We start from the raw sequence: 15645 nt of genomic DNA, 5'->3' as shown, positions 1-15645 counted from the left end.
CAGGTGGTTAAGGCATTCGACTCGTAATCTGAGGGTTGCGAATCCCTGCCACACCAAACATGCTCGCCCTTTCAGCCGTGGGAGCGTTATAATGTGACAGTCAATCCAATTATTCGTTTGTGAAGAAAATATCCCAAGTGTTGGCGGTGGATGGTATGACTATCTGCCTTCCCTCGAGTCTTACACTACTAAGTTAGGGACGGCTAGCACAGATAGCCTTCGTGTAACTTTGCACTAAATTCGAAATAAGCATATAATAAATGTCCAAAACTACACAAATTAACTTTGGTGTCTATTTAAAGACTGTTAGTGTTTCAGCTCTTTGATTAAAATGACGGGGGCAAAGTAAATTATTCAGCATATGAATCATTATGGGAAATATCGTGAGATGCCCTATTGTAATTCCTATGCATTTCTAGGGTCGGTAGTAGTTGCATAAGCTTCCGCCCGCTACTTTAACTAGTTGATTTATTTCATTATTTAAATACTTTACGTCAAAACGTTTTGTGCTTATGAAGATATTAACAGTCTCGTAATGACACACTGATTTATTGGCATATTTTCATAAACATATTCACCTAGACTTTGAATGTTTTTTATATGTTAACTATATGTTACATTGGCTAAGGAATCGGGTGAGCAAGGGCAGCAATAGATTCTCTTTCTGAGCCAATGCCTGATTAAGACAGATTAATTTGAACTATATGTTAATAATTTAAGGACTAGATTATTACTATTCCTGCTCTATTTAAAAGGTTACAAAAAGCATGTCATATAAAGGTACCGTCCATATTATCAATCTTTTTGTACCCCCCATCCAGATAATTTTTGCCTCTTGCGCCTCTGTTATTTCATAAACTATAAACTGTTTAACTGTAGCATTTACTAAAGTTGTTATTCATACATTTTTACACTTTCCACACAATGAGGAACCATTTGTTAACCACAAGAATTAAATGCTGACATCATAACGTTAATGTCCTCAGGTAATACGTTTCTTAAGTCTTCACGTACGGTATCTGGAATCAATCTGTAAAGAAAGAGTAAATACAGAGTGAATAATAGTTAATGTATAGAATAATATCACTTAAGATCTATAAACGGAAAAACATATATACACACAGAGAAATTGTTTGTAGACTTGTTTATGAATTCCTCCTGCGTATATTGTTTTGCATTAAGAAAGGGTTCCAGTTTGAACCAGCATTTATGGCTCACAGTGCGTCCGAAAACATTCATAAAATCTGACTGCATGCCGGATACACTACATATATCCACCATGGAAAAGCTTTATGTCACACATATTTTTTTATAAATTTTAGAAAAATCTCCAAAAGCAAAATGATAATGCTGGCCAGTTAACATGTCACATAAACATAAATTTGTACGAAGTGAGAAGCAAGCAGAAAGAAAACAAAATTGTCATTGTAGCACATGTGAAGTAACAATCGTTTTCAGCGAGGTTTATTTAATGTATGGTTTTACGAAATATTATAACCCTAAAAGCAATTGAATATACATGTATCAGATTTTTAAACATACTTTGTAAAAGATCTATATTCTATACTTGTTTGGTTACATGGCGCTTATAGCATACTATCTGCAGTACTTATTCGTTGGACGAAACATGCTCGCCCTTTCAGCCTTGGGGGCATTATAATGTGACGGACAATTTCCCTCTAGTCTTACATTACTAAATTAGGAACGTCTAGTGCAGATAGCCCTCGTGTAGCTTTTCTCGAAATTCAAATAACAAAAACAAATAAACAAACCGTTGGACGAGTGAAATGAAAACTCGTTTGTAACTTAGGAAAATATATAATGATACCGATACTGAAAAAACACATAATGTTTGAATACTTCTAACAACAGTGGTTACACAGCTCATTTTTAATGTCGAGAGATATATACTACATTGGTAGTTGTTCCGAGCTTAGATATGAAATTAGATGTGGGTCCAAATTTCTAACCCCTTCATGACCTTCCTCTTGCCATATTATGTCACTGTGTCCAGTTTGTTGCTGATTGATCAAGAAATGTAACGTATAAGAAACAGACACTCTGAAGAACTAATAATCTGTATTTATGAACCTGACGATGACCGAAGAAGGTCGAAACGTTGTTCGCTCCTCTGTTAGTGCCTTCTCTATGCATACCAGCCGTTTTTAAATATATGACTCTGAAGAACTGACTGAAAAATCAGTAAAATTGTTATTTCCTTTTAAAATACAGTGAGGATTCCATTAGTTATTGTTTTTACTGACGTTTATTTATATAGATGAGTCACAAAAAAAAAACAATTTAAACAAGGTTTATTTATATACTTGAATTACAAAAACAATTTAAACAGGTTTTATTTATATACATGAATTACAAAAACAATTTAAACAAGGTTTATTTATATACATGAATCACAAAAATAATTTAAACAACAATTTAGTTGTTTAAACAAGCATCAGTAATTACTACTGAAATCCTCTCTCTATTTTACAAAGAAATGATAATTTCACCCGCATTTTCAGTCGGTTTTTTTAAATTGAGTTTTTTAACAGGTAAAAATCATAAAACTCCTGAATATCATACAAATATGTCGACATCATTTTGAGACAAATGTACCCCATGATAAAGTTCTGAGAAGTTACCTTATTCCCAAGTTTAAACTTATAACCTTAATTAACTTTATCATTATTATAAAATTTTGTAAATCACAACTTTCTTTTTTAAACCAACAAAACATTCACAGGTATGTACCTCTGGTAGAGGATCATGTGTCGGATTATGTTGACAACATCACTTGCAACTAAACAAAAATTTAAGGGTTTAGGTTGATTGGTTGTTTGAAATTAAGCGCAGAGCTACACGATGATCGGCTATCTGTGCTCTGCCAACCACGTGTATAGAAACCCAATTTCTAACAGTGTGAGTTCCAGACATACCGCTGGCCCTTGGGAAGCAAATATTTCGGTTCCTCCATGCACTGGTTACGAAAGAAATGTTGCTTTTTTCTAACCACGTTTTTTATCCTGGCTTTCGAAAACCAAAAGATATTTACATAAAAATGGCCTCACGAGCAAACAGAACAACTAAAACCAACCTCAGTGTTGTACTGGTTGCCTAGCGTTAAAATAAACATCTGAGTCAGTATGCAGTGTGGTTAACAGTAAAATCGATATTTCCCAGTCTAATAAAACAAAGCCACATATAAAACAGATTAAAAATAAAAATATTTATATGTACATACGTAGAGCACACTGTGACCAGAAAATAACTATGAATATCTACTTTAAAAGTACGCGTGCAAGTTTGTTTTCATTTTAGCCATAATTAAATAAAACATTACTTTTAGTATCCTTAAAATATAAGAAGTTATACGTTTGATATAACCTTACCAAGTGAAATAGATTATAAAAGATACACTTCACAAATCAATTAATTGTGATTTGACATTTCGATTGGTACTACCCAAGCTATTTAAACACGAGAAGGGTAGAGTTACCATATGTGATCATCCCAGTTCACTTGACCAAAAGAACGATCAGAGGTCAGAGATTGTTAATGTTACCATTATAGTAATTTTGATTTGATGATCTACGGCGGACCAAGTTTATAAACTTCTAACGATAAAATTAGATTCCTGTATTGGGCAGATGTCAAATAGTTCATTGTGTAGATATGGGTAAAACAGCAATAAGGTAACAATGTGTATTGATGTCGCGAATTAACATCTTTTCTTAAAAACAAATTTCTCTCTAAACACTGCATTAAAATTTGTCAATGAGAAAGTTGTTTCAATTTGTCAGAATAGTAATATTAAAATTTATGTTTTTAGACTATTTTCTGCTTCTTTGATAAAAAACAAGTGATGAAACACATGAAAACTACTCATTTAATACGACGCTATTATCAAAATAATTTTGTTCTAAATGGCCCGGCATGGCCAAGCGCGTTAAGGCGTGCGACTCATAATCTGAGGGTCGCGGGTTCGCATCCCCGTCGCACCAAACATGCTCGCCCTTTCAGCCGTGGGGCGTTATAATGTTACGGTCAATCCCACTATTCGTTAGTAAAAGAGTAGCCCAAGAGTTGGCGGTGGGTGATGATGACTAGCTGCCTTCCCTCTAGTCTTACACTGCTAAATTAGGGACGGCTAGCACAAATAGCCCTCGAGTAGCTTTGTGCGAAATTCAAAAAACAAACAAACATTGTTCTAAACATTTTATGTCTACAGATATTCAACTTATTTCAATTAGAATGTTCTATACTTCACAAGAAACAGTGACGGAACTAAATCTGGTTTAAAATCACTAGAAGCGGAGTCCCATTCAGGAGAATAAATAATACGGAATAACTGAGATAAACATCCCAATGAAATTACCTCATTATATGAAGCAAAAGTTCCACAATCGAAGATTTGTCTTTGTAACTATTTAACAACTGGCAGATGGTCATTTTCCCCCAGTTTTGATTCCAGACACCCATGAGAGACAAGTTCTCCCCCGAGGGTAATGAAACAGACATTGAACTTAAACTGGCTGAGGATTTATGTAATGATCTTTGCGTTTCCTGAAAATGGTTTGTCTCTGGATCTTTGTAGTCAGGTACAAGAGCAACAGAAAACGGGAACGCAAATTGAAGAACAACACCGAAAAACTGGTCGTCTAAATCTATTTTATTTTCTCGACCTATTATGGTGCTGTTTTCGTGATTTTTGTACAAATGAACTGTGTTCCAGTTCGGCATTTTTTTTGCACTCCTTAATCCCAGGAAGTTCCACAATGAAAAATCTGGATACATCATGGTGAAGATAGGTTGCAGAATAACCAGTATATCCTGATCTTCGTAGAACACGGTTCTTGGGGTGAAATCCTGACCAGTATCTTCCGCTGATGTTATATATGGAGCAGTATAAGTTATCACCACAACAAATATTATCAGCACGTGTGACTCCATCTTTTTCTGTCACTAGTTATTCTATAAAATGAAACAAAGGTAAAAGAAATAAAACCAAAGCATGAAATTAACATTGAAGATTATTTCGCATTTTTCTGTCACTAGGTGTCCTGTGTAATATTGAGGTTTAATAGTGCCTACAGAGAGCAGAGGGGTTTAGTAAGAAGATATTCCTTGTAGCAATTTTCTGGAAGGAAGGTGGAGGGTGACAATGTAAACAGATAACCAACAGTTCGTTTTACTTTTCTTAGTTATACTACAATTATACATGCGGTTGTAGCTAAGGGGAAGTGGTGAAGTTCTTCTCCTGCAAATACAGCTACTGTCCCTGTGGAAAACTATAACACAAAAACAAAGATTGAAGGAGATTAGTCGAAATTACTCATTGCCCTCATGCTATACCTGTCAACAAATTTGTTTATAAAATAAAATTGAAAGAAAGGAACTAAGACATATCAAATTATTATTTTTAGGCTCTCAAACAAACAAACCAATCTTTTGTGATTTGGGTATTAGTATTGATACGTTTTATTTTATGTGCAGATGAGAATAACTAGCTGGAACTTTGAAACCGAGAGTTCACGGTTCTCAGCCCGTTGCCGTAAAAACGCACTATGTACTCTGCAATCATGAGTGCGCTATAATATAGGGTTGAGGAATAATTCGTGAGCGTTTTTTCAAGTTAACAAAATATATTCATAAATGAAACGCTTTTGCAAAATATTTCATGTCATTTGATAGATAATTTTTTGCTCTAATAGATGGTGTGTTTGATTTTCATATGTCTTTAATTTTTGCTTTCATTTTCAGCTCATTAAATGTAATGTCAAGTGAACAAAATCGAGCATTTTCGACACCATCTGCTTTTCGTATTTAATTTCTTGCAATTTCGTTTCAAACAATGCATACTATATACCTAGGTATTAAATGAAATAAAGTATCATAATAAATGTTTTGGGTGTAATGTGTTCATGCATTGAAGTATTGTATAGTCTTGCATGTAATGCTTGAATGAAATTATTTAAAAACGCTCACGAATTATTCCTCAACCTAATAGTTAGTGTCAAACCCTATTATCGTATGACGTAAAAATGTGGCAATGAGTAACTGTCTTTTCTATCTTCTGTAAATTAAAAATTAGTGATGGCTATGTAACCGCCGTCTTATTTGTTTGTATTTGCTTGAAGTGACGCTAGCTATATTAATGTTTTTTGTTACTTTTTATATCAGGCACTGTACCAGCTGATATCACTACTATTTAACGTAGTTACAACTTATAACTGGAATATATCTTACTATTGGAGAAAGATCTCTATGAACAAGTACAGCAAGGTTTGTTTGGTAGATAATTGTTTTGTATATTGCTTCAACCACGGTATTAACTCATACCACACAATACCTGCAGTATCAGACGAAACTATATCACCATCAACATACACAAGCCAGATCCAATGATCATACTTTGCCGACATTTTACGGTTTCACCTCAGATAATCCTTAGATTTTTTTTTGGCAAAATTGTGAAACAGTTACATTTGGATGAGCTAACAAATAAATATTATGCATTTATTATTATTTACCATATTTTCAATATTACTAGATATTTTATAACATGCCAGTATTTTGTTGTAGGAAGATTTTTTTAGTTAAGAAAAATTTCATAGTAGCTTAATAGATGTATATATATGTATTTTTTTAAGTGTGTGTTTTCTTATAGCAAATCCACATTGGGCTATCTGCTGAGTACACCAAGGGGAATTGAACCACTCATTTTAGCTTTGTAAATTTGTAGACCAATATAAGAAACCAACAAAACAAAAACCTACAAGTAAATATAAAAGACTAATAAAACAAAAACATATAAGTAAACATAACAAACTAATAAATCAAAGAGCTATAAATAAACGTGAGGCTAATGAAACAAAGAGCTATAAGTAAACATGAGACTAAAACAACAAAGCTATAAGTAAACACAAGAAGTTAATAAAACAAAAAGACTATATAAACATAAAAAACTAATAAAATAAGAGCTCTAAATAAACATAAGAAACCAATAAATCAAAAAGCTACGTATAAGTAAATATAAGACACTAATAAAATATAAAACTGAAAGAAAATCATAAGAAACGAATAAAGTAAAAGTTTTACGAAAATCATAAGAAACGAATAAAATAAAAGCTTTAAAAATCATAAGAAACGAATAAAATAAAAGCTTTAAGAAAATCATAAGAAACGAATAAAATGAAGCTTTAAATAAACATAAGAAACGAATAAAAAAGCATAAGAAAGTAAACATAAGAAAATAATAAAACAAAAAGCTAGAAGTAAACATAAGAAACTAATAAAACAAAAAGCTATAAGTAAATATAAGAAACTAATAAAACAAAAATCTATAAGTAAACATAAGAAACTAATAAAACAAAATGCTATAAATAAACATCAGACTAATAAAACAAAAGCTATAAATAAACATAAGACTAATAAAACAAAAAGCTAAAAGTAAACATCAGACTAATAAAACAAAAAGCTAAAAGTAAACATCAGACTAATAAAACAAAAAACTATAAGTAAACATAAGAAACTAACAAAACAAAAAGCTCTAAGTAAACATAAGAAACTAATGAAATAAAAAGCTGTAAGAAAATCATAAGAAACTAATAAAACAAAAAGCTACAAGTAAACATGAGGGTTTAATAAAACGAAAAGCTGTACCTAAACATAAGAGACTAATGAAATAAAAATATAAGTAAAAATAAGAAACTAATAAAACATTTTATCATTCAAACTAACGTGCGTCTAAATAAATTTTATTAATTGTATCTTTCCTTGTACAATTTGTGAATGCACAAAACCTTATTATATTTATTATTGTTCTACAAGTAAATATTATAATGAAATTTGGTTAAATTTTAACTAAACACCTGAATCGGTTAAATGTATATACGAAGTTTTTAACAAAACAAATATATATTGATAATCTTGTGGACGTTTTGTTATGTCCTGTGGTGCCTTCGATCTTAAGACTACGTTTTAAACTCAGCACTAAATATACATTTAATTTGAATGCAGTTTTTTTATAAGTTCTAACATACAAATATGATTAAAGGTTGAAAATGTATGTAACTTAAACTTGACCTCACTAATAAATGTTTACTATTCACTCAGGAAGATTTGAAATGCCTTAGTAAATCAACCTATTATTACAACTCTCTAATTTTCCACGCTTGATTAAATATCAGTCCTTACCTTTAAAAGCACAGTTTGTTTTTTACACAGTATGTTCCTCGTTCATCTAAGTGTTTGGCTGTGATTTTTGAGGTTGGAATATTTAAGCTGACTACAGAATAGTATGTATGAAATTACAATAACTCGTATGTGGGTAACACGTTGGGCAATACTTCTTAAATATGAATGACATCTACATTTGGTGTCAGCCCTAGGGTGACCTGAACTTCAGATTCCTCGAGTGACGTCATCAGAGCATGCCATTTGACCACACAGAGATTCAAGAAAATATTGTTCGAATGGAGTTAGTTCACCTGCAATTAATGTTATATATTTATTGAATAAAATTAGATTATCTTTCTATTTAAATACTTTGATCTGAAGAAATTGTCTTATATTTAATTACATTTATAAAAAAGTTATTAAAATGTATTTTATTTGACCAAAAGTAACGTTAGCATGTCGAAGGTCAATGACGTATTTAGTTTACACGTAGTTTCTTTCACCAACGCTAATCTATTACATTCTGTTTTTCAAGACAGTTTGTATACTTAACAATCTAAGATAAGTTATTTCGATCATCAAGTATTTGTCACAATTCTAATACCGTAATTAAATATATCTGTTAGTGGGGTCATGTTAAGGTCACGGTTGTTTTTTTTCAACAATACTATAATTTGTCAGCTGGTTATTTACACATCTTACTTGTTCCTTCCATGTTTAATATGTTTATTTCCAATTTGTCATTTTTTGTTTCATTTCTCCTTTTCATTATACGGAATCTTTGTTTCTATATTTGTCACACTTTGTGTACACTTTTTCTTGGGATTAAACCTTATTTTACAATGTATTTTTCTCTCTAAACCACGTTTAACTTATGAAAACTAAAGTTATTTATTTAACAACAAGGATCTCGAACGAAGGTTTAGAATAAAGAGTAAATTAAAGGTGACCATTGTGGTTTCAGTTTCAATTTATCAAAAACTGCCTACGCAGAATTTATTTACTTAATAATAATGATTTCGTAATACTTTATTATTAATAGGTATTATTTAAAAAATGTTTGTATAAAAATCACTAAACATAGAAGCTTTGCACTTTATTAATTACACTTACCACCATTGTCAACAAATTACCTCCGTCAGAGTTGATAGTTTGTTGATCAACAAAAACATGTGCTAGATTAAACAGTTTTATTCATTTTGTATAGTTGCTTATACACACTTAAAACAGTTACTAAAGAATCGACTAACGCTACCGAACAAATCACTGAGTTCTTTGTGCACATACACTCAAAATAAGAACTAGTCACGAATAGTAAATCAGGTAGTCAAGCGGTGCCAAAAAAGACTCTCCAAGTAGTCGCTAAAATCGATGATTACCTTAAATGACCATTAAATATTAGTCATTTTTACTATTGTATAGTCGGAAAATAGTCAGGTGATGGTGGCAGGGATACCTGGCAGGTAGTTAATTTGACTACTCTATGATAGTCGTTATGACTTTCGTTAGGTAGTCATTCTGACCAATGCTGACTACCTGGCAATAGTCTCATTGCCTACCTGCAAACCACTACAGGGTAGTCATGACATAGTCAGTGTGACCCTATTCGTCCAAGGAGCGGTTTTCATTATGACCATCCATTAACAATGGACCGTTGTCATTATGACTATCCAACGACCATGGAAAATAAGTCATGTTGACCCGGTCAGGATCACCTCTGCAATGTCATTATTAGGCAAAGAGACCATCTTCAGTCAGTTGCGGTCAGCAGAACCATCACTGAGCAGTCAACCCCGCTGCCATCTGATGATTCAAACTAAGTCCCAGTAACCTGCCACCATCCTGAAAAATATAAAATGCATTTTAGCAGCACCAATTTTATTCCAAATTGAACACAAGTATACATCAATATACATGTACCAAAATAAAATTCAAAATGCAGCAACAATTCGAAAATAAACAACTGAACTTTACACTTGGTTTTTGAAAATTCACCCTGGATCAAATACACATGACAAGTTACTAATACCAGATCTAATGTAACCTTATGGCTTCTAACACTTTCCTCTTCCTTTACCTTTGGACGTTTTGACAGATTTCCCGCTGCTATGTTTTCGACATTTAAGAGATCAAGCAACTGAAGAACACATCTGTCTGCATCTTCTTCAGATTTGGTAATTTTCCTGGACTCATCATAGAGCTTCAGAACAACTCTTTCAACAAAGTTGAAAGTTTTCTTGAGTTTTGTTGGAAATGCAAAGTTGAAGATATAAAAACTCCCTATATACATAGTGAATACTTCCACAAAATCTTCAGTGGCACAAATATCAAAACCATCAACATATAGTTTGAATTCCTGATCACAAAACTGAGAAATTGAACCACATTGAATGTATATACCACTCTCAGCAGGTTCCCTAACTTCAGTACCCATCATGATACTTTCACTTTCTTTTAGAAGAAAAGGGATACAAAGAATGGCAATACTAGATGTAACATCAGGCATGTGTTAGGACTGTTTCATAAGAAATGCTAGCAATGGATTATTTGCTGCTGATATGTTTCTGTCCTGCAGGTGAGAATTTACTGAGTCCTTATATTGAGAGAGAAAGTTGGTCCTTTTTCTGCATCATTTCCTAGCCGCTTAAATGCATTCAATAGCTGTGCTGGTGATACCACAAGGAAAGAACAATGCTCTATAAGTTCATTGGCAGGAGTGTTGTCAATGACCAGTTTCCTTCGATCGTGCATAGTTTTGTCCATAAGCAAGTCCACTTTACAAAGATCACCCTTTTTTCTGCAATGCAGACGAGTTTTCATCCATTCCTTGTGTTTTTCGGTAGAAGTTTCATCCCCCCACTGGCTTTTCACACAAGTACTGCTTTAATCCATATAGCCTCTGTTCTGAAATGTGGTTTGGAAATGGGGTTTCATGTGCTGCAGTTTTCATCTTTTTCTTTCTTTCTTGGACTATAGCCAATGATGAATCCTTCCGCTTTCTATTATTTTGGAATTTCTGACGAAGCCTCATCCTCCACAACTCCTGCAATTAGAATTGACAGAATTAGTTCTGTCGAGAATGAATAACAAAACTGCCCTGGTATAACTATACCTATTTTAAACAGTATTTCTTTTAAACCACTTTTGGCATTTTTTTAGGTTTAATCTGAGAAACTGAAAGTCATACACATACTGGTTAATAAATCAGTTGTACAAGTTCATCTTGACAATGTATTCTCGTTAGTGTCAAAGTAGTTGAGTTTCATTAGTTGAGTCATGTTACATCGTATACAAACAAAACAAATATTTAAAAGTATCAAAATAGTATTTTTCACAACCCCTCCTTGGTAGATATATGTACTTGTGTGTATTTTAAAAAATATAAAACTTCCCACAACATTTTCACTTGTTTCTTCACTAATATTATGCAACACAAAAAAATGCCATTTATTTTGTAACTAATGAACACATTTCTTGCAGAATACATTTACACCCTTACAAGTGGTGATAAAGTCATTCATGTTATGCACTTTAAGACGAATTTTATTGGGCTTATTGGCTTTTGGGCTCATAAAGTCAAGTGTATTTATAAAATAATATATTTGTAATGTAAATATATTTCACAAGAAACATAACATAATGCACATGTGGATAGTACTTACACGAACACCTTGGGGTGTTAGATTTGGGGCATCTGACAGCTGAGGGTAGCGCTTAAATATTTCATCCACTACTTGGTCATACTGCCTTGAAGTGGGATATCTGGAAAATATAGATTGGGCAGGCTATCAAGTGCAGATGAAGACATCTGAAGAGATATAATTACACGCTTGTAATCAGAAATGGTACACATGGTATTCACTGCACAGCACTTACAAGGTATAGTTGGAAACCTCAGTGTAGACTGCATCCAGTAAATGGAAGTGACTCTCTTTCTCAACAGGCTTCCCTTGCGACAACAGCAAAGCAGTAGATCTAGGCAGACTTGACAAATTTTCCAGTTTAAAGGGTACTGGTTAAGGCTTGAATGCTAACATGCTGACCAAAGAAAATATCAAATAGTTCAAAACACTTACAAATTGGGGTTGACTGATTGCAATGAAATACTAACTAAGGCCTAATTGTCTCAAGTGAAAGATGAAACTATTTCTCCAACAGAGTGAAAGATCGGTTTGACATTCATTAGGACATATCCTAGCATGATGATATGGACTGAATTTGTTCAGTACTGGGACCGGGTGAAGATGCGCTCTGCTTGCTTAAAGGCACTTCAGGGTTCGGTGGATTCTGGTCAAAAATAAATTTTAACGGGTCTAAATTTGTAAAAAAAAAATAACAACAGTAATTGTACTATGTTGAATAATGTATATTGAACAATTTTACTTCTTTAAATTTTACTTCTGAAAACTAAAGTTATTTATTTAAAAACAACAAGGATCTCGAACGAAGGTTTAGAATAAAGAGTAAATTAAAGGTGACCATTGTGGTTTCAGTTTCAATTTATCAAAAAACTGCCTACGCAGAATTTATTTACTTAATAATAATGATTTCGTAATACTTTATTATTAAAAGGTATTATTTAAAAAATGTTTGTATAAAAATCACTAAACATAGAAGCTTTGCACTTTATTAATTACACTTACCACCACTGTCAACTAATTACCTCCGTCAGAGTTGATAGTTTGTTGATCAACAAAAACATGTGCCAGATTAAACAGTTTTATTCATTTTGTATAGTTGCTTATACACACTTAAAACAGTTACTAAAGAATCGACTAACGCTACCGAACAAATCACTGAGTTGTTTGTGCACATACACTCAAAATAAGAACTAGTCACGAATAGTAAATAGTCAAGCGGTGCCAAAAAAGACTCTCCAAGTAGTCGCTAAAATCGATGATTACCTAATATGACCATTAAATATTAGTCATTTTTACTATTGTATAGTCGGAAAATAGTCAGGTGATGGTGGCAGGGATACCTGGCAGGTAGTTAATTTGACTGCTCTATGATAGTCGTTATGACTTTCGTTAGGTAGTCATTCTGACCAATGCTGACTACCTGGCAATAGTCTCATTGCCTACCTGCAAACCACTACAGGGTAGTCATGACATAGTCAGTGTGACCCTATTCGTCCAAGGAGCGGTTTTCATTATGACCATCCGTTAACAATGGACCGTTGTCATTATGACTATCCAACGACTATGGAAAATAAGTCATGTTGACCTGGTCAGGATCACCTCTGCAATGTCACTATTAGGCAAAGAGACCATCTTCAGTCAGTTGCGGTCAGCAGAACCATCACTGAGCAGTCAACCCCGCTGCCATCTGATGATTCAAACTAAGTCCCAGTAACCTGCCACCATCCTGAAAAATATAAAATGCATTTTAGCAGCACCAATTTTATTCCAAATTGAACACAAGTGTACATCAATATACATGTACCAAAATAAAATTCAAAATGCAGCAACAATTCGAAAATAAACAACTGAACTTTACACTTGGTTTTTGAAAATTCACCCTGGATCAAATACACATGACAAGTTACTATTACCAGATCTAATATAACCTTATGGCTTCTAACACTTTCCTCTTCCTTTACCTTTGGACGTTTTGACAGATTTCCCGCTGCTATGTTTTTGACATTCAAGAGATCAAGCAACTGAAGAACACATCTGTCTGCATCTTCTTCAGATTTGGTAATTTTCCTGGACTCATCATAGAGCTTCAGAACAACTCTTTCAACAAAGTTGAAAGTTTTCTTGAATTTTGTTGGAAATGCAAAGTTGAAGATATAAAAACTCCCTATATACATAGTGAATACTTCCACAAAATCTTCAGTGGCACAAATATCAAAACCATCAACATATAGTTTGAATTCCTGATCACAAAACTGAGAAATTGAACCACATTGAATGTATATACCACTCTCAGCAGGTTCCCTAACTTCAGTACCCATCATGATACTTTCACTTTCTTTTAGAAGAAAAGGGATACCAAGAATGGCAATACTAGATGTAACATCAGGCATGTGTGAGGACTGTTTCATAAGAAATGCTAGCAATGGATTATTTGCTGCTGATATGTTTCTGTCCTGCAGGTGAGAATTTACTGAGTCCTTATATTGAGAGAGAAAGTTGGTCACTCCTTTTTCTGCATCATTTCCTAGCCGCTTAAATGCATTCAATAGCTGTGCTGGTGATACCACAAGGAAAGAACAATGCTCTATAAGTTCACTGGCAGGAGTGTTGTCAATGACCAGTTTCCTTCGATCATGCAGAGTTTTGTCCATAAGCAAGTCCACTTTACAAAGATCACCCTTTTTTCTGCAATGCAGACGAGTTTTCATCCATTCCTTGTGTTTTTCGGTGGAAGTTTCATCCCCCCACTGACTTTTCACACAAGTATTGCTTTAATCCATATAGCCTCTGTTCTGAAATGTGGTTTCATGTGCTGCAGTTTTCATCTTTTTCTTTCTTTCTTGGACTATAGCCAATGATGAATCCTTCCGCTTTCTATTATTTTGGAATTTCTGACGAAGCCTCATCCTCCACAACTCCTGCAATTAGAATTGACAGAATTAGTTCTGTCGAGAATGAATAACAAAACTGCCCTGGTATAACTATAATTATTTTAAACAGTATTTCTTTTAAACCACTTTTGGCATTTTTTTAGGTTTAATCTGAGAAACTGAAAGTCATACACATACTGGTTAATAAATCAGTTGTACAAGTTCATCTTGACAATGTATTCTCGTTAGTGTCAAATTAGTTGAGTTTCATTAGTTGAGTCATGTTACATCGTATACAAACAAAACAAATATTTAAAAGTATCAAAATAGTATTTTTCACAGCCCCTCCTTGGTAGATATATGTACTTGTGTGTATTTTAAAAAATATAAAACTTCCCACAACATTTTCACTTGTTTCTTCACTAATATTATGCAACACAAAAAATGCCATTTATTTTGTAACTAATGAACACATTTCTTGCAGAATACATTTACACCCTTACAAGTGGTGATAAGGTCATTCATGTTATGCACTTTAAGACGAATTTTATTGGGCTTATTGGCTTTTGGGCTCATAAAGTCAAGTGTATTTATAAAATAATATATTTGTAATGTAAATATATTTCACAAGAAACATAACATAATGCACATGTGGATAGTACTTACACGAACACCTTGGGGTGTTAGATTTGGGGCATCTGACAGCTGAGGGTAGCGCTTAAATATTTCATCCACTACTTGGTCATACTGCCTTGAAGTGGGATATCTGGAAAATATAGATTGGGCAGGCTATCAAGTGCAGATGAAGACATCTGAAGAGATATAATTACACGCTTGTAATCAGAAATGGTACACATGGTATTCACTGCACAGCACTTACAAGGTATAGTTGGAAACCTCAGTGTAGACTGCATCCAGTAAATGGAAGTGACTCTCTTTCTCAACAGGCTTTCCTT

General features: G+C 33.3%; 1 protein-coding gene across 1 annotated transcript; it reads right to left on the bottom strand.

Annotated features, from left to right (window-relative positions):
• Positions 1-558: 558 nt before the first annotated feature.
• Positions 559-8312, bottom strand: LOC143249683 (uncharacterized). Its single transcript, XM_076500020.1, has 3 exons — positions 8197-8312; positions 4376-4971; positions 559-1030 (listed from the first exon to the last, which is right to left on the bottom strand). The coding sequence occupies exons 2-3, from the start codon at positions 4948-4950 to the stop codon at positions 940-942; spliced, it is 666 nt and encodes a 221-aa protein (XP_076356135.1). The 5' UTR covers positions 4951-4971; positions 8197-8312; the 3' UTR covers positions 559-939.
• Between the last annotated feature and the right edge of the window lie 7333 nt (positions 8313-15645).

The sequence above is a fragment of the Tachypleus tridentatus genome, chromosome 1 (assembly GCF_004210375.1).
Source record: "Tachypleus tridentatus isolate NWPU-2018 chromosome 1, ASM421037v1, whole genome shotgun sequence".
NCBI classification, from domain to species: domain Eukaryota; kingdom Metazoa; phylum Arthropoda; class Merostomata; order Xiphosura; family Limulidae; genus Tachypleus; species Tachypleus tridentatus.
The sequence above is the reverse complement of the archived record's forward strand: the minus strand, read 5'-3'. Positions and strand labels throughout refer to the sequence as shown.

What these genes read in the sequence shown, in the direction of transcription:
- LOC143249683 (XM_076500020.1), bottom strand. Translation starts at nt 4,950, where the DNA reads ATGGAGTCACACGTGCTGATAATATTTGTTGTGGTGATAACTTATACT. An exon ending in CTTTTGCTTCATATAATGAG is followed by an intron (nt 1,031 to 4,375) that starts GTAATTTCATTG and finishes CTTTCTTTACAG; the next exon opens with ATTGATTCCAGATACCGTAC.